This window comes from Hydra vulgaris, chromosome 10 (genome assembly GCF_038396675.1).
Source record: "Hydra vulgaris chromosome 10, alternate assembly HydraT2T_AEP".
In the NCBI taxonomy this organism is placed as follows: Eukaryota; Metazoa; Cnidaria; class Hydrozoa; order Anthoathecata; family Hydridae; genus Hydra; species Hydra vulgaris.
In genome coordinates this window covers 1,527,501-1,543,851 of record NC_088929.1, presented here as the reverse complement: position 1 = coordinate 1,543,851, position 16,351 = coordinate 1,527,501, and the positions used below count along the sequence as shown (strand labels likewise).

General features: G+C 28.3%; 2 protein-coding genes across 4 annotated transcripts in view; one reads left to right on the top strand and one right to left on the bottom strand.

Annotated features, from left to right (window-relative positions):
- Positions 1-16,351, top strand: part of LOC136085714 (uncharacterized) — a 166,236-nt gene continuing 149,885 nt past the window's right edge. The window contains exon 1 of one of the 3 annotated variants that reach the window (XM_065807038.1): positions 1-176. The gene's annotated coding sequence lies outside the window, so the exon portion shown is untranslated. The remainder of the gene's footprint in view (positions 177-16,351) is intronic. The other 2 variants (XM_065807043.1, XM_065807040.1) reach the window with 2 other exon arrangements.
- Positions 2,389-2,883, bottom strand: LOC136085724 (uncharacterized). The gene has a single exon (XM_065807077.1). It carries the CDS (start codon positions 2,881-2,883, stop codon positions 2,389-2,391), a length of 495 nt encoding a protein of 164 aa, XP_065663149.1.

The window sequence follows — 16,351 nt, the reverse complement described above, 5'->3', positions numbered from 1 at the left end:
CTAAGAATACAATTCAGTTATTAGGTTTAGTATTATTTATATTGTTTTTGTATTATTTATATAAACATTTTTTTTAAATAAATTTTCATTTCGAATGCTTTTCATTTGAACACTGAAATGCAAAGGAGACTCGAGTCATTGAGTACAAACTGAGAGATTTCTTACAGTTAACCAAGGTAAGTATTACTTGCTATTTCACTAAGTACCTTTAAAAAAAATTCAATTTGATTTTTCAAAACTCTAATTCAATGCAAGTTTATTCAAATTTAATGGTGAAAAATCTAATAGTATTGATCGGTCAAAGTCGTTCGACAAGGGTTAAATGTAATTAAATAGTAATGAGAATTTATTAGTCATTAAAGTTATGTATTAAGTTATTAGGCATAAGCAAAATACTAGTTAAATTTTTAGCTATTTAGTTAATTAGTTTTTTAGGTAATAAGTTATCAAAATAGTTAAATAAAAAACATTTATATAATAGGCTTCTTACTTATGTAACCTAAATATCCTAAATTTAAATTTAAAAAAAAAGAAAATAATGTCCTTTTAATATTTAATTATAAAAAGAAAAGGCCTCATTGAGTAGTTATGATTAAGTTTTTTAAACATAAGCGCATGATTAAACATAAGCGCATGAATAAACATAAGCGCATGATTAAACATAAGTGCATGATTAGAGATATGACTATGACTGATTTAATGTTAATATCAAACAAGATGAAACTAATTGCGCCAAATTTTGACAAGAGATAAAATAAAAATCAAACAAATATTAAAACTTTTATATTTGTTTTCAAAGTCTCTCATAATAAAATGAAAGTGAAAGTGAAAGTGAAAATTAATTAGATGCAACTAGAAACAGGTTTTTAGCGTGTGTATCTAATATCAAACCAATGATATATCAAAAATAACTTATTTAAATAACTTATATATATATAAAGTTATTTTTAATATATCATTGTATCAAACAGACAAAAGTAGACTTTAATTTTGTAGCAATTTTTAAAAAACTAAATTTATCTTATGGCTAGCATATATATGTCAAGTGGTAGGGTAGACCGGGGTCGAATGTATCAATTTAACTTTGAGCCAAAATTACCAAGAGACTATTTAACATACACAAAAAGCAACAGTGTATCTGTATAGCTAATATATTCAGCTATTAAATGAATGTAATATAACGGATTTCAAAACATTAATAACTGAGAAATAGAATAAAATTCACAAAATGGGAAAGTGATACACCGTCCCGAAACCCACGGCGGTTGAATCCCTTCTAGGGGTCGATTATATCACGGCAGGCTATTAAAGAATTACTGGTCTTTCCATAGGGACATTCACTTAAAGACACATTTTCGACTAATCTTTTTTATTAATAGAACAATAAAGCAAACGAGGTCCAATATATAATGTTTTTATACCTACAATACAACAAATGAAAAATGACAATTCAACAAATGAAAAAAATCTATAGATTCTAAACAATATATAAATGTGAATTATTTCACTTAACAGTTAACAAAAATATTTCGAAGTGTAAAAGTATTATGAAGAAAATAAAAAAAAACCAGACACTTAAACTTTTTAAGAATTTTTGTATCCAAAAAATTTACAAATGAAAAACAATATTTCAAAAAATATCAAAAAAGGAAAATATACACTCAATTACAAAAACAAAAAATGACATTGAAACCTATGATTTAAGAATAAAGATTAACATTGAAATTGGCTCTACTACATTGCCTACTAAATAAACAAAAATAAATCACAATGATTCCATAACATAGAAAATATTTAGGAACTTCTCATCAAAATTACATAATGTAACAAACTTTTATTCAGATTCACAATTTTTGCAAACATAATAATTGATTTAATGTGCACAATCCTCTTGTGCCCAATTTTTGCAGTCCATGCACTGAACCCACTTTTCGTTAGGTTTACTTTTATAGAAAGGTGTCAAACAAATTAAGCATAAACATTCGTTGCTATCGTCATCGCTATATTTTTCCTTACTTTTCTTTTTTTTAGCTGCATGTTTTGTTTTGTTTTTATCCATTTTCATGACTTTTTCACGGTTTTCCATTCTGATTTTTTCCTTTTCAGGTGTATCTGTGTACACAGCCGACTTTATTTTCTTTTTTCCTCTTGTGCTTTCCTTTCTAGGTGGAGTTTTCAAGAAGGGCGAACGCTTTCAGGATTAAAAACTATTGACGTGGACGGTATTGGATCATCTGCAAAATTTTGTGGCCTGTTTTCTGGCAATGGTGTCACTTCTGACATTTGTCTATCGTTTATCAATGGACTGTTTTCTGTATCTGGTCTGTTTTCCAGAATTGGTCTATCTTCTGGCATTGGTCTGTCCGTAACAAATGATGGAGCAAAATTTTAGTCTGTAAAAACTTGTCTATTATATGGATAAATACCGGTACACCTAAACCAAGCTTGAATAATAATAGACGTGAATGCTATCGGTAAAGCCGTTTGAACAATAGTTGGTATGTCATGTATAGTCATGGTTTTACCTGGATTATTTCGCATCCAAGCATCGCTGGCGTAGTAAACAGCTTTTTTGAATGGGCCATTTACAGAACGGTCCAAAGGCTGCAATTTGTGTGAGCAATGAGGTGGGAAAGATAAAACTACTATTCCATTTTCACTACAATAATCCAATGCCCGAATTAAAATATGTGACAAATGATTATCCAAAAGGAGGAGAATTTTTCTGTCTTTTGATGACGATGTGTACTTTTGAAAGTGCTTTAAAAATATTAGGAATTCATCTTCCTGCATCCAGCCACTGCTGTTGCCAGCGCCAATACTTCCCATTGGACCGTCATTGACAAAGTGATCTTGATATCTAATCCGTGGAAATACAAACATAGTGGGTATATAATTTCCAATAGCATTCACTGCATATGCAACGGTAACCCAGATATCCACGTTCGGCAGAAGTTAAGGCGCCGACCTGATGAGATCCTCTTTTCGTGATAACGTTACATGGTTTCTGTACCTTCGTGACACCAGTTTCATCTACGTTGTATATGTCTTTTTGTTCAAAATTGTTTAGAACCTTTTCGTAATTTTCAAAGAATAAATTTACATTTGCTTCATTGAAGCTTGTAGCCCTTGCTAAGCTAGTGGGTTGGGCGCATCTTATTGACAATTCCAGATATCGTTTCATGAAACCGCTGAACCAATCTTCCCCTGCACATTTATTATTTTTTCACTGTAACGGCATATTGAGCTCATATATAGATGCCATTTCATATGCCAGTCTTCTTATTTCCCGCGTCGAAAATCCGTAATATATATCAGCTGCCTTCATTATATATTTCTTCATAGAAATTTCGTGGTCAGCAGTAAAAACTTTGTTCCATGCTTGGTAACCAACACTTACAGGTTCGTTTTATGTTTTTCTTTTTAATATATACCTTTGTAATGACGCATAGCATAAACCATGCTTTTGTGCAGCTTTTCTATTAGAAAATCCCTCTTTGACTACATCATTGTAGGCAGATTCGCACGAAGATTAGGGTTTGCTACCCCTATGTGTTCTTTTTATGCGGTTTCGGGGCATCCTGAAGTAGAAAAAATCCATATTATTTTATAACAATAAATTTAATTAGTATTCAATAAGTTTTTTTTGACATTTTCTGTGCTCTTGTCAACATTTACCAAATATTATATTAAAAAAATTAAAATATGAAACCTGTATACTTCGTTACCTACAAGTATAATACAGAGGTACAAACCACTACGAAAATAAAAAAATTTATTTTGTCAGTTCAAATGCAAATAAACCATAACAAATATTAAAAATGATATTCTGGGGTCGGTTGTATCGGTTCAATTGACCCCGGTATTTTGTGTCGTTTATTGATACAACCACCCCGGTAGGTTCATTTTCGTTTGACACTATAATTTTTTTTTATTTAATCGTGGTAAAGATAATCTAAATTCACACTAAATTACCGACCCCTGTTACTTTTGACCCCGGTATACCCTATAAATAATTCTGCATATTTTTAAGAAGATACCAAGGGTATTGCTCTGGACATATCAAAAACTTTCGATAAAATCTGAAAGTTCTTCTCCATAAACTTAAATCTTTGTTTTCTGCTCATTGCGAACTTAATAGTTTGTTTTCTACTAATTACCAATTTAATAGTGGTTGCTTGTTTTCTGCTCGTTACCAGCTTAATAAGGATTGCTTGTTTTCTGCTAATTAACATTACGTAATTTATGAACAATCCCTAAACTGACCTATTTCTGGCCTCGTCCTAATTTTGGCCGACTTTCAAAAGCACTAAAATCTTTAGATTTTAGTGCTTTTGAAAGAAGAGTAAGATTGATTTCTTATAAAATAAAAACTAATATTTTAGCTTAAAAAAATTTAAATTCAAATATAATATACAATTTCATTGCATATTCTGATTTGGGATGTAGCTTTTTTCAATCCATTACAAGCTTTTTATGATAAATTCGTTTCAACTTGGTTAAAAATCCATTAAGGGCGTGAATTCTCTGAATATCTGGTATGTAATGCTTTATCAAAGGCATATGGGAAGACTGATAAAGTTGGTACTTCATGTAATTTTTTTTTTTTTAAACGCAGCGTTTTTCTAAACGCAGCGTTGGGCCTTTTACGTGTTTAAAGATCGTAATTTTTCTTTGTCTGTGATAACTAATAGATCAGTCAAACAAGCTATGAGTGATAACTTAACTCAAAAATATTTATCTACACAAATTTCCTTATTGATGTTACAGTAGTTTTTATTTCATTATTGATGTTACAGTATTTTTCATATCTTTTGTTACAGTAGTCTTTATTTGTAGTTTTCTTGCTCTTTAACTCTCTTTACTGTTTTCTGTTTAACCCTAAATTATTAGCAGTTACTCGTTAACTCCTAAAGTATTAGTGGTTGCTCTCTGTTTAACCCTAAATTATTAGTAGTAGCTCGTTAACTCCTAAAGCTTTAGTGGTTGGTTTCTGTTTAACCCTAAATTATAAGTAGTTGCTCGTTAACTCCTAAAGTATTAGTGGTTGCTTTCTGTTTAACCTTAAATTATTAGTAGTAGCTCGTTAACTTATAAGGTATTAGTGGTTGCTTGCAGTCAAATTAGTATTTCAAAAAGTCATATCACTTGTAAGATTAGAAAGCAAAACATCATTTAAAGCACAAACTTTACTAATCAGTTTTTTCTTTCTATGTTATTAGTACAGGGTGATTTAATCAAATTTAGTCAATTAATCAAAATTAGTACAGGGTGATTTAATCAAAAGTATAAACTTTATGTGGAGGCCATTGTTGCTTGGTAATGAATTTCTCCCCAAATTTACTTTGTAACCACTCTTGAACCATATTAGCCGTATGCGGAGTAGCCCCATCTTGTTGAAAGTAGTATTTTTTGTGACTCTCAACTCTATAGTGCTTAGGCCAGAAAAAAATTTTAAGCATATCCAGGTAATTGTGCTGATTTACCGTTCCTTCGAAAAAGTAGGGTCCGTAGATTTTTCGGCAGGAAATGGCACACCAAACCAAAACTTTCGCATCGTGCAACGGTTTCTCTATCCAATCCTCAGGTCTCTCATTCAGCCACATTCTGTTATTTTGCTTGTTGATCGACTCAGTAAGGTAAAAATAGGCTTCATCTGTAGTGATCAACCATTTGTGAACATCCTTTTCCAAGTCCAGCCACCATTGAGCAAAAATGACCCTTTTTTCATAATCAAGTGGCAATAGTTGATGAGCACTCTGGTATTTATCCGGTTTGAGTTGTAAATCTTTGAGAAGAATATCACGGCAAAGGCTGTATGAAATTTCTACATCAACTGAGGCTTTTCTGATCGACAATGTAGGATCTTCGAAGAAGAGTACTTTCAGCTTATTTCTGGCATTAATTCGAATGTTTCGCTCATTCCTCGGTTTTGGTGGCAAATCAAGTATTGTTCCGGTTGTATCAAATTTTTTAGATAATTTTGTGATAGCTGTTGCCATTGGACATGGTATGTTCTTAAATTTACTTCTATAAGCTCTCTGAACCAGACTTACGCTTTTCAACTCGACCAATTTTTTTGTTAAAAATATGCGTTTTTGAATATCGTATCTCATGGCTATGCTGTTATTTTAATTTTTTTGAAATTATTAACATTAAATTTCTTTTTTAATGAGCTTTAAAATGTACTATCGCATGTAATGTATTTGCAATCAAAAATTAATTATGTTAATTTAAAGTTTATACTTTTGATTAAATCACCCTGTATTATATATAATAGTATATTATATTGTATAACTAGTATATAGAGATAGGTATAATATATAGTATGTAGTATATTTTATTACTAAACAGATGATTATTAAACATATAAAACTGTCTTCATATAACCGCTTATGATTGTAGCTCGTTAATACTTTGATAATCAGGTAAGGTGACAAGACATCTTGTTATCTTAGACATTTTTTTGTTTCTAGCGAGTTACAATTAGATAAGAAAAAACAAAGCAAAGATTTTCAAAAGCAACAACATAAATTAACTGAGCAACAAAATTCAAATAAAAAATAAAGCATTAAGTAAAGAAGTAACGAAAAGTTGAAGCATTAAAAAGATTACGAAATATCTTTTATTACATAAGATGCATTATAAAATATGCAAAAAAATTTTCTCTGCAGAGGTCTGGCGCCCATAATCATTTTTCAACTAATCTTTTATGTTTTTAGACTTCTATTGTTTTTCCATTTTCTAGTTTTTGCGGTGCAATGTGTCAAATAATAATATCAATATATCTGATATGCATTTTCAGATTTTTTATGTTTTTTAAATAAATTAATTATGCTTTTCTTTTAGATTTTTTATGTTTGTTAAATAAATTAATAAAAGTCTTCTATTAGTCTTCTATTATATTTATCCAAACTTCTGAAAATAGTTAGTTCAAAAAATAATTTTTCCTTAATCCTTGTGAACTTCAATCTTACAAAACTTTTGTTGTCTGATCTAATAAAACTGATCATATATATTAGCGTCACGAATCTCCAGACTCAGTTCTTCGTTTAGTTTCGCATTTTATATTGCTTATATTAATTTGTATTGAAAAAATATGTTTTGGTAGCTTTACGCTGTATTTTCTCGTATACATTTATGTTTCGTAAAATAACGGTTTGTAATTCAATACTTACTTACAAATGACTAACTTACTTACTAACGACTAGAATTATATGAACCTCCGCTCCTCCCCTCCCTCCCTGCGTTTATGGCTAGTTTATGACTATAAAATTTTTTAAATGACTCCGAATAATTTTAAAACATGGGCCGAAAAATCTAAGAAAAGTATTGTAATTTGATGCTAAAGTAAAAAAAACTTACTATTAAAACGCTTATATTAAATAAAAAAGAAAACCTAACTAAAAACAAAACTCTTATTAAACTTTTAAAAATCTTCAAAAGTATTAGTATACCGTAAGGGTAAACTGATACTTTTGGACTGTCAACGCATGTCATGTTTGAACGTCAACTGACTAAAGGTTTATTGCCTTACTCGGCAATAAACCGTTGCGTCGCTATCCCCCCCTTCCTCCTTTAAGATCTCTTCGGGTCGGCCTTGTGTTCAATCTGTCATACAGCAGAGAAAATAGAATTAGCCTCACCTTTTTTTTTCGTTTTAATTTAACAAAAAAGGCAGTGAAACAATTATAAAATCTACTTAATTTCTTATTATCTTCTACTTCAATTAAATAGTTTTTAAATTGGTATGATTAATTGATTAGAAATGGAAAAAAAGTTAAAAGCATTCAATTTGTGGAGAAATTAGAATTAGCCTCATTTACGTTATATTCAATAAAATACAGAAAATATTTTGTTTTTACTCTCATTTAATATTTAGTATTGCTTCCTGAATTTTTAATGACTTCAAATATGCGACTTGACATACTAGTCAAAAGATTTTGGATAGTTTCTATAGATACTTCATTCCAAGCTTCTCTGATACGAGTTTTCAGCTCCAAGGTGGATTCAAACTGTTCACCATTTTCATAAACCTTTCTAGAAATTATTTCCCATAGATTTTCGATTGGGTTAAGATTTGGACTAGATGCGGGTCATTCCATTACATGATTATTTTTTTCTCTAAACCAAGCTTTTGCAAGCTTTGAGTTATGGATAGCATCATTATCTTGTTGAAAAGTGAAATTTTCACCCATCAATTCCTCACCATGTTCAAGCAAACTTATTTCTAATAAATCAATGTAGTCCTGTGAATTCATTTTTGTTGAAATCCATGCGTGTGGAAGCTTTCCAGCGACGGAAAAAGCCCCCAAAACCATAATAGTTCCACCACCAAAGTTACGACTCATCCGAGTTTCTTTCTTTTTTAGAAATTGTGCCAGTAATATTAATAGCTATCACTAATATTCATCACTAAAGACAACTTGATGCCACTCTTCCTGCCAAGACATGTGTTCTTTTGCAAATTGTAATCTAACTTCTTTATGACGAGCAGTAAGTTTTGGTTTTGGTTTACGCTTTTTCCAAACTGTGTTTGGATCTTCATGTAAGGTTTGTCTCACACGTTTAACAGATACAGTTAATTGTAAATCATTACGAATTTGAGATGCAGTCGTGTGCTGAGCAGCAGCATGACGTACAATAACTCGTTTAGTACGATTATCAATTTTACGATTGCCACCACTTTCCTTATAAGCTCCATAATTAACGCCAATTCTTGAAGTAATTATTAACCACTTTTGGAGTTCTTTTAATTTTCTTTGCAGTTTACCGATTAGATAAGCCTGTATCTTTTTATGCTTTGATTACTGCTAATTCTTCCTTCGTTAAACGCTTACCATGTCCCATTTCAAATTCAAGTATCAAAAACCAAATGTTAAAAACTTTATAAGCATTGATTTCACAGTCTTTGTTTAACTTACAAATAATAATAAACTAAGTCACAAATACGTATCACCAGATCAAAATATACAAGTAAACTGAAAATATTTATTGATGAGGCTAATTCTATTTGTTACCGCAAATATCAAGTATTATACATTTTATGGTTTTATCAAATGTACCGCAATTTAATTATACCATATCAGTGGTGTACACTAAATTTTTAGATGTTTGAGTTTTGACATTTAAAGGCATCGTGCAAACTCCAAACTTTTGTATGTTTATGCTTATATCAAAAAAGAATGTTTTGCAAATAATTGGGGTGATCGGAGCTTGGGAACAAAAAAACCCCTAATTTTTGGGCCCACCCAGCCCTTAATGTGGGAGAAACGAGTTTATAGAATATTTTCTTTACTGTTTTTATCTAAATCAAGTTTCATGCAATAATCTCTTAGTGTTCAGTTTTTATGACCCTGCAATGTTTACAGCCCTCTAAAATTGAGGGGGGTTAAAACTTTATATGGTCATAGTTTTGAAAAATAAGAGATTATTGCATGAAATTTGAAATTTATTGATGAATATAAATTTAGATAAAAATAGTGAAGAAAATATTTTATAAATTCGTTGCTCCCACGTTAAGGGCTGGGTGGGCCCAAAAACTAGGGTTTTTTTGTTCCCAAGCTCCAATCACCTTAATTCTTTGCAAAACATTCTTTTTTGATATAAGCATAAACATACAAAAGTTTGGAGTTTGCACAATGCCTGTAAGTGTCAAAACACAAACATCTAAAAATCCAGTGTACACCACTGCATATTATAATCTAAAAAGTTGTTGTTTGTAACAATAATTATATGCGTTTGGATACAAAAGATGCACCGCAGAAACTTGCTTTCAGATTTACAAAATATTGGATCAGTACATGGTGAGGCTAATTCTATTTTCTCCAATGTAGAAGTAAAAAAACACAAATAAAATGCAAAAATTATTACCTTTATAATCCCTGCTCTAAAATTAAAAAAAAAACATACTTTATTAGCAATTCAACCAAAAAAGAAAAGAAAAAATGTTTTAAAAAAGCGAAGAAATTTTTACCTTTACAGATATGCTTTCACTGCATTTTAAGAATCTAAAGAAACAAAACGTAAATAATTTACGTTTGGGTTATTATGTACAAAGTAGAATTAAATAAACTTATGATGATTCTAATAAAAATATTTTTTTTAGAATCCAAAGTTTTAAAATTAAAGTCTACAAAAATAATGTAATGTAATAAGAGTGATTTATTAAACGTCACTTGAATAGTTGTTCCAATGTTATCTAATGTTATATGTTAATATTGTTACAATGTTATATTAATTTAATGTTACATGATAAGTGATCACAAAGATTGTTCATAACCCCACAGGCAATACTTAAAAAAGAACTTGCCATGTTTTCTCTTTTAATTTAATAACAAAAAGAAAAAGAAAACCACTTATCTCATTTACAAATTTTAAATTTATTTTCACAAAAATGTTATTATACAGGGTTTCAACCTCATTTCGACAATGTATAATTTCATTTCGTCAATTGTATCACTACTTTTTGACAATATTGCATTTGATTTGACACTGTTGCATTTTATTTCGACTGTGTATCAATTTCAACTGCGCTGAAAATACTTTAGTTAATATAAAATAAAACAGCTAGGTTCTTTCTAAAGTAAATAACTAGTTTTATTAATTAAAAAATGTAATTAAGATTCTTTTTAAATTAGGTAATATAATATTTTAGTTTTTAAGCATAGTAAAGTTTTAAAAAACTATAAGTTATAAGTTTAAAATATTGTAATTGCAAATAACCGCTTATTAAAAATAAAAAATAGAAATGTAAGTTTATAAATTACGTCACGCTTTAGGGAAGGTGGGGGGGGGGTGTAGTGGTTTGTAATGAATGACTCATGCGGGACTTGTTACAAAAGTGTTACGATGTAGTGACGAGGAGGGGACATATTTTCAATAGGATTTAAAGAGAGAGAATATAGAAGTAAAAACAAAGAATATCTAACACGTACTATTTCATCTTAAATAGCAGCAGTCTTTCACATGTCTCAATTACATATATTTTAACTTTATTAAAACAAATAAAAACTTTAATTTATTATAGTAAAAATATTTTTTTAAATTTTTTTAATGATTTGAAGTTGCATAGAGTTAAAATAAAGTACGCAATTTTTTATTTATTATTTATTTATTATATATATATATATATATATAATATATATATATATATATATATATATATATATATATATATATATATATATATACATATATATATATATACATATATATAAATATATATATATATATATATATATATATACATATGTAAATTATGTTAGTGTATTTTACAAATAGAGTGCTAAATGTTCTTTTAGATAAGTGTTTTTTACTAATTTATGTATATACATATATATATATATATATATATATATATATATATATATATATATATATATATATATATATATATATATATATATATATATATATATATATATATATATATATATATACATATATATATATTTATATATGTATATGTATATACATATATATTTATATATATATATATATATATATATATATATATATACATATATATATATATATATATATATATATATATATATATATATATATATATATATATATATATATATATATATATATATATATATATAAATGAGATGCGGGAGAAATGGGACAGCCTGAAATTCCTAATTAGGAGTGGTGCCTAAATACTGTTATTTAATGTGAACAATAAAATTTCTTCCCCTCTATTTAGCAGAAATTGCTTTGTTTCCCTGCATGTGCTAGAAGCCCTATTTTTGAATTGTACCTTAAAAAAGTGTTTACATTGGAGTGAAATGGGACAGAAAAATAAATATTTATGCCTCACTTCTTCCCGTTGCCATTTGATTACTTTGATTGGTGAAAGCTCTTTAAGTAAATTTAGAATTATTAAATGATATACTTCTTGTAAGCTGAATAACAGCATGCTCGATTGAATAATTTTTTTTGAATCCATATTGCATGCTGTATGATAATTTGTTTGCTTAAAGGTGATTGTATATTCTGTTGTACAAAATTCTTTCTAAAATTAAAAAAAACAAACAGAAAGGATGGATATTGGACGATAGCGTTTTACATTAGTTTTTTCTCCTTGTTTAAATTTCTTTATAGGAACAATTTTTGCTATTTTTAAATCATCAGGAAAAACTCCCTGACTAACAGAGCATTTAAAAATTTGGAGAAATTATGTCTTTTAAAATGTAAAAACAGCTTATAAAAATATTTCCATTAACATCATCAAGACCAATTGCTTTATTTGACTTTAAATATTTACAATCGCTTTCAAATTCTTCAAAAGACAAATCAAAAAAATTAAGATACATATGTTGCCTTTATTAATATTTTAGGGTTTGAAATTTTTTAGCTAAGTTTGGTCCTACAGATACAAAGTATTTACTAAATTCGGAAGAAATTATTTTTTGGTCAAAAAAAAGATTATCATCTACATCCGGGGCTAGTTGGCTCGGTTTTTACTCTATGAGGTCTCTAGCCCTAACAGCACGTTTTTTTGAAAATATTAAAGTGTAGTCTCAAATAGTATAAATTTGGATAACTTATAAAACTTGCAATCATTTACAAAACAAAATTCGGGCCCTCAAAAATTAAAAAAAAAAATGCGTTAACTTACCCCACCACGAGGTAAGTTAGCGCAAACTATAAAAATGATTATTTCTACTAATTTTGCACTATTAAGTGCAAAATTAATAGAAATTCTTTTATTATTATTTTGGCAGCAATTTTAAGCCAAAAATTTAATATTACTTTTAGCTGGTACCAAATATTAGTACGTATAACAGCCAAAACAGTATCCCAATTGTTATCTGTGAAAAAAAAAATCAAAAAAAGTTTTTTTTATTTTATTTTGGTAAAATAATTTTTTTCAATATTGTCTAAAATAAAAAAAATAATTTTATAAAAATATATATATTTTTTTCCATAGTTAATGCCTGAGCCAACTTACCCCGTGAAAATTTTGCCAACTTTCCCCAAAAGCCTTTTTTTCGATAAATAGTCTATAGATTATGAAAAACGGCAACTTTGAAAAAAGTCTGACACGATATAGTAAACCAATTGTGACTGGAACTTTTACAACAATTCTTTTTTCATACGACTAACTATTTTCTTTATAAAGTAAAAAGAAAGCGATGTTCCGAAGCGATGCTCCAAAAGCTTTTGTCGTTTTTGACGTTTTTGTCCAAAAAACATGTAAATCTTAGTATCTCCCATGTGCATGCGCGAATCCTGACAATACTATAGTGAATGATAAAATGGTCAATTAGGAAGATTCTGGATAACTTTTGTCACTTTCTGATGAAAGGCTCTGAAGATAAACGTAGTTCGTCTACTTACCCCTGCGGCCACCTAGCCCCGGTCTCCCCTATTGCTCAAACACGTAGTTCTGTAAAAGTGTAAGAACAAAAGTTCGTTTGCAAAATTTTCAACAATCTATTTAAAAACAATTAATTTTTGAATGTTATGCTTAAACAGAATCAGTGCAAAAACAATATTGTTAGATTAGGACTGGAAATTAATTTAAATAAGTTAGACTGTGACGTAACTCATTTTTTAAACAACACTTTAATTTTTTTCTTCAAGATTCCTTTAAAGATTTTCTTCAAAAACTAATAAACTCATTAGGGTAGGGCGGGGCATATCGGGGCAGTGGGGCATAACGGGACAGTTATGCCTGAAGCCTTATATTTTTTTTCTTTGATAAAACATTTTAAATTATTGTGCTTTAATATCTTAAAAGAATTTAATTTTAGAAATTTAGAAAATTAAAAAAAAAATTAGAAAGAAAATTATTTTAGAATTACCAAAATGCATTAAGAGTACCAAAATACATCAATAAGTTTGCGAAAAACAAAATTTGCGTATATTCTTAAGCAACACAACGACTAAAGGTTTATCTTGAACTATTGCGAAGTTGCTTTATTTATAAAAAGTTTATATTTTTCAGACAGTATTTTTTATCCTCTTTTAGAATCTTGTTTTAAAAAATTTGAAGTTGAACTTTTTGAATAGCATTAATTTTAGTAAAATGACTTTTATGGGGCAAATTTGCACAACAAGTTATTTATATAATTGAATATGTTACTTCCATTTTGTGATGGTGTATAAAATATCAGAAAATAGAAAATATAAATAGATATAAAAGGAAATATAATATAATACGGAGTAAGTATTATATTATAGCGGAGGTATTATATATATAGGTTACAGTAGAACGGAGGTACACACAGACAAAAAAATTTATTTTAGCTGTTATTTCTTTTTTGTGGTGTATGGGTGTAAGGGCATTTAGTTTCAATGAGAATGTTACCTTTATGAGAGTTTAATGTCTGAACATATTTAGACGATAGCTTTAATTTTACATCATTTTAAAGCTTTACAAATGACGAATAACTGCTGCTTTTTATCTGTCCCGTTTTGCTTCACCCACTTGCAAAATGTAAATGTTTTGCTCCACCCACTTTGCTCCACCCACTTGCAAAATGTAAAAGTTTTGCTCCACCCACTTTGCTCCACCCACCTGCAAAATGTAAAAGTTTTACTAGTCTAGAGTTTCTTTGGTTGTCGTAACTTATTTGAAAATAATTTTTTTTGTTTTTTTATTTTCTTAAATCAATGAAATTTTGGAAATTTATAAAAAACGGTGTTGACTATGATTAGTTCATCCGCAACTAGCATTTGTTTTTTTAATGCCCTATATGCCCCGCTCTACCCTAAATCTTTGCGAGTTTCGTTTATTACTTTATAAAGTTAATAAAAGATTTTCTGATCTGTTTTTCTATAAAAAATGTCCGTTATTTATATAGTTCTTAAACGTTTTGGACACTGGATCGATATTAAAACAGTTTTTGTCATCAAAACCTTTCGAATGCCTGGAGTTTAACGATAGCAATTAATTACGAATTTTTTATTTTGGGTTATGACAGCTTATCTTAACAATCTCAATAAGATATTGCAAGAACGAGACAGTACTGCACTTTTGACCTTAGAAAATAAAGCAACTTTTGAAATTCAAATATCTGTCCTATTTTAAGATATTAGTAATCAAAATTTAAATCATTTCTTCCGTTTAAAAAACATTGAAATGCAGGAAATATTTTTGAAACTAAGTTTTTTTTTTTTGCTGCTATCGAAAAAATGAAAGATTATTTCGCCAATCGTTTAACAATGTTCAGAAAGCAAAAAAGTTGATTTGTAAAATTTGACACATCCATTTATTTTAAATAGCAAAGAAATAAATTTTAAAAGTGGGATAGTCTTTCGGGAGTAACAACCAACTTGTTAAAAGTTGTTTAAAATTAACCTTGAAAGTTGTTTAAAATTAACCTTGAAAGTTGTTTAAAATTAACCTTGAAAGTTGTTTAAAATTAACCTTGAAAGTTGTTTAAAATTAACCTTGAAAGTTGTTTAAAATTAACCTTGAAAGTTGTTTAAAATTAACCTTGAAAGTTGTTTAAAATTAGCCTTGAAAGTTGTTTAAAATTAACCTTGAAAGTTGTTTAAAATTAAAGACCTCCATTTATGATAAAACAAATCTGCGAATCATTTCACTTACAAAATCTCACCAATTTTGTTGTTCAATTTTATTAAATTGTTAGCTTTAGTTAGTTATTTACTTTATGTAAATATGTAATATATATATATATATATATATATATAAATATATATATATATATATATATATATATATATATATATATATATATTTATATATATATACTTATATATATTTTATATTTATTTTGCATATATATAACATATGCAAAAATAAGTATAAAAGACATTTAGATATCATTAAATATCATAAAATAATAAGTTTTTGATAATAAATTCAGCTTTTTATACTGACATCTCTCGGTAACTTTTTTTTTAATTATTTAAGGAAAAATGGCTCTCTACTTAAACTATGTTGCTGACACCTGACAAATAAAATATAAAATGTTTCATATTTCAAAATTCCATTTTTGTTCATAGCACAACAGATTAAAATATCTTTTGCCCGTATATTGGTGTTTGCGATACCCTCTTTCTAGCTAAAGAACGTATCCTTCTAATTTTCTTGGAAAAACTAAATCTCACTTTATCAATAAAGAATATTTTATTGTCATTCATAGAAGACAAAATGTTCATGAATCTTTACGCTTAAATAGTTCTTTCAATAATAACGTCTTCAGAATTTCTTTTTACTGGAATATTGTGTACACTTTTAAAGTACAACTTTTTTTTTTTTGTGTTTCATTTATTTTGCTGTTTAACAAAAATAATCAACATACATATATACAAGAAAGAAAAAATATGTCCATAAAACGAAGAAGACAGTAAAATCTTATTAACAAGC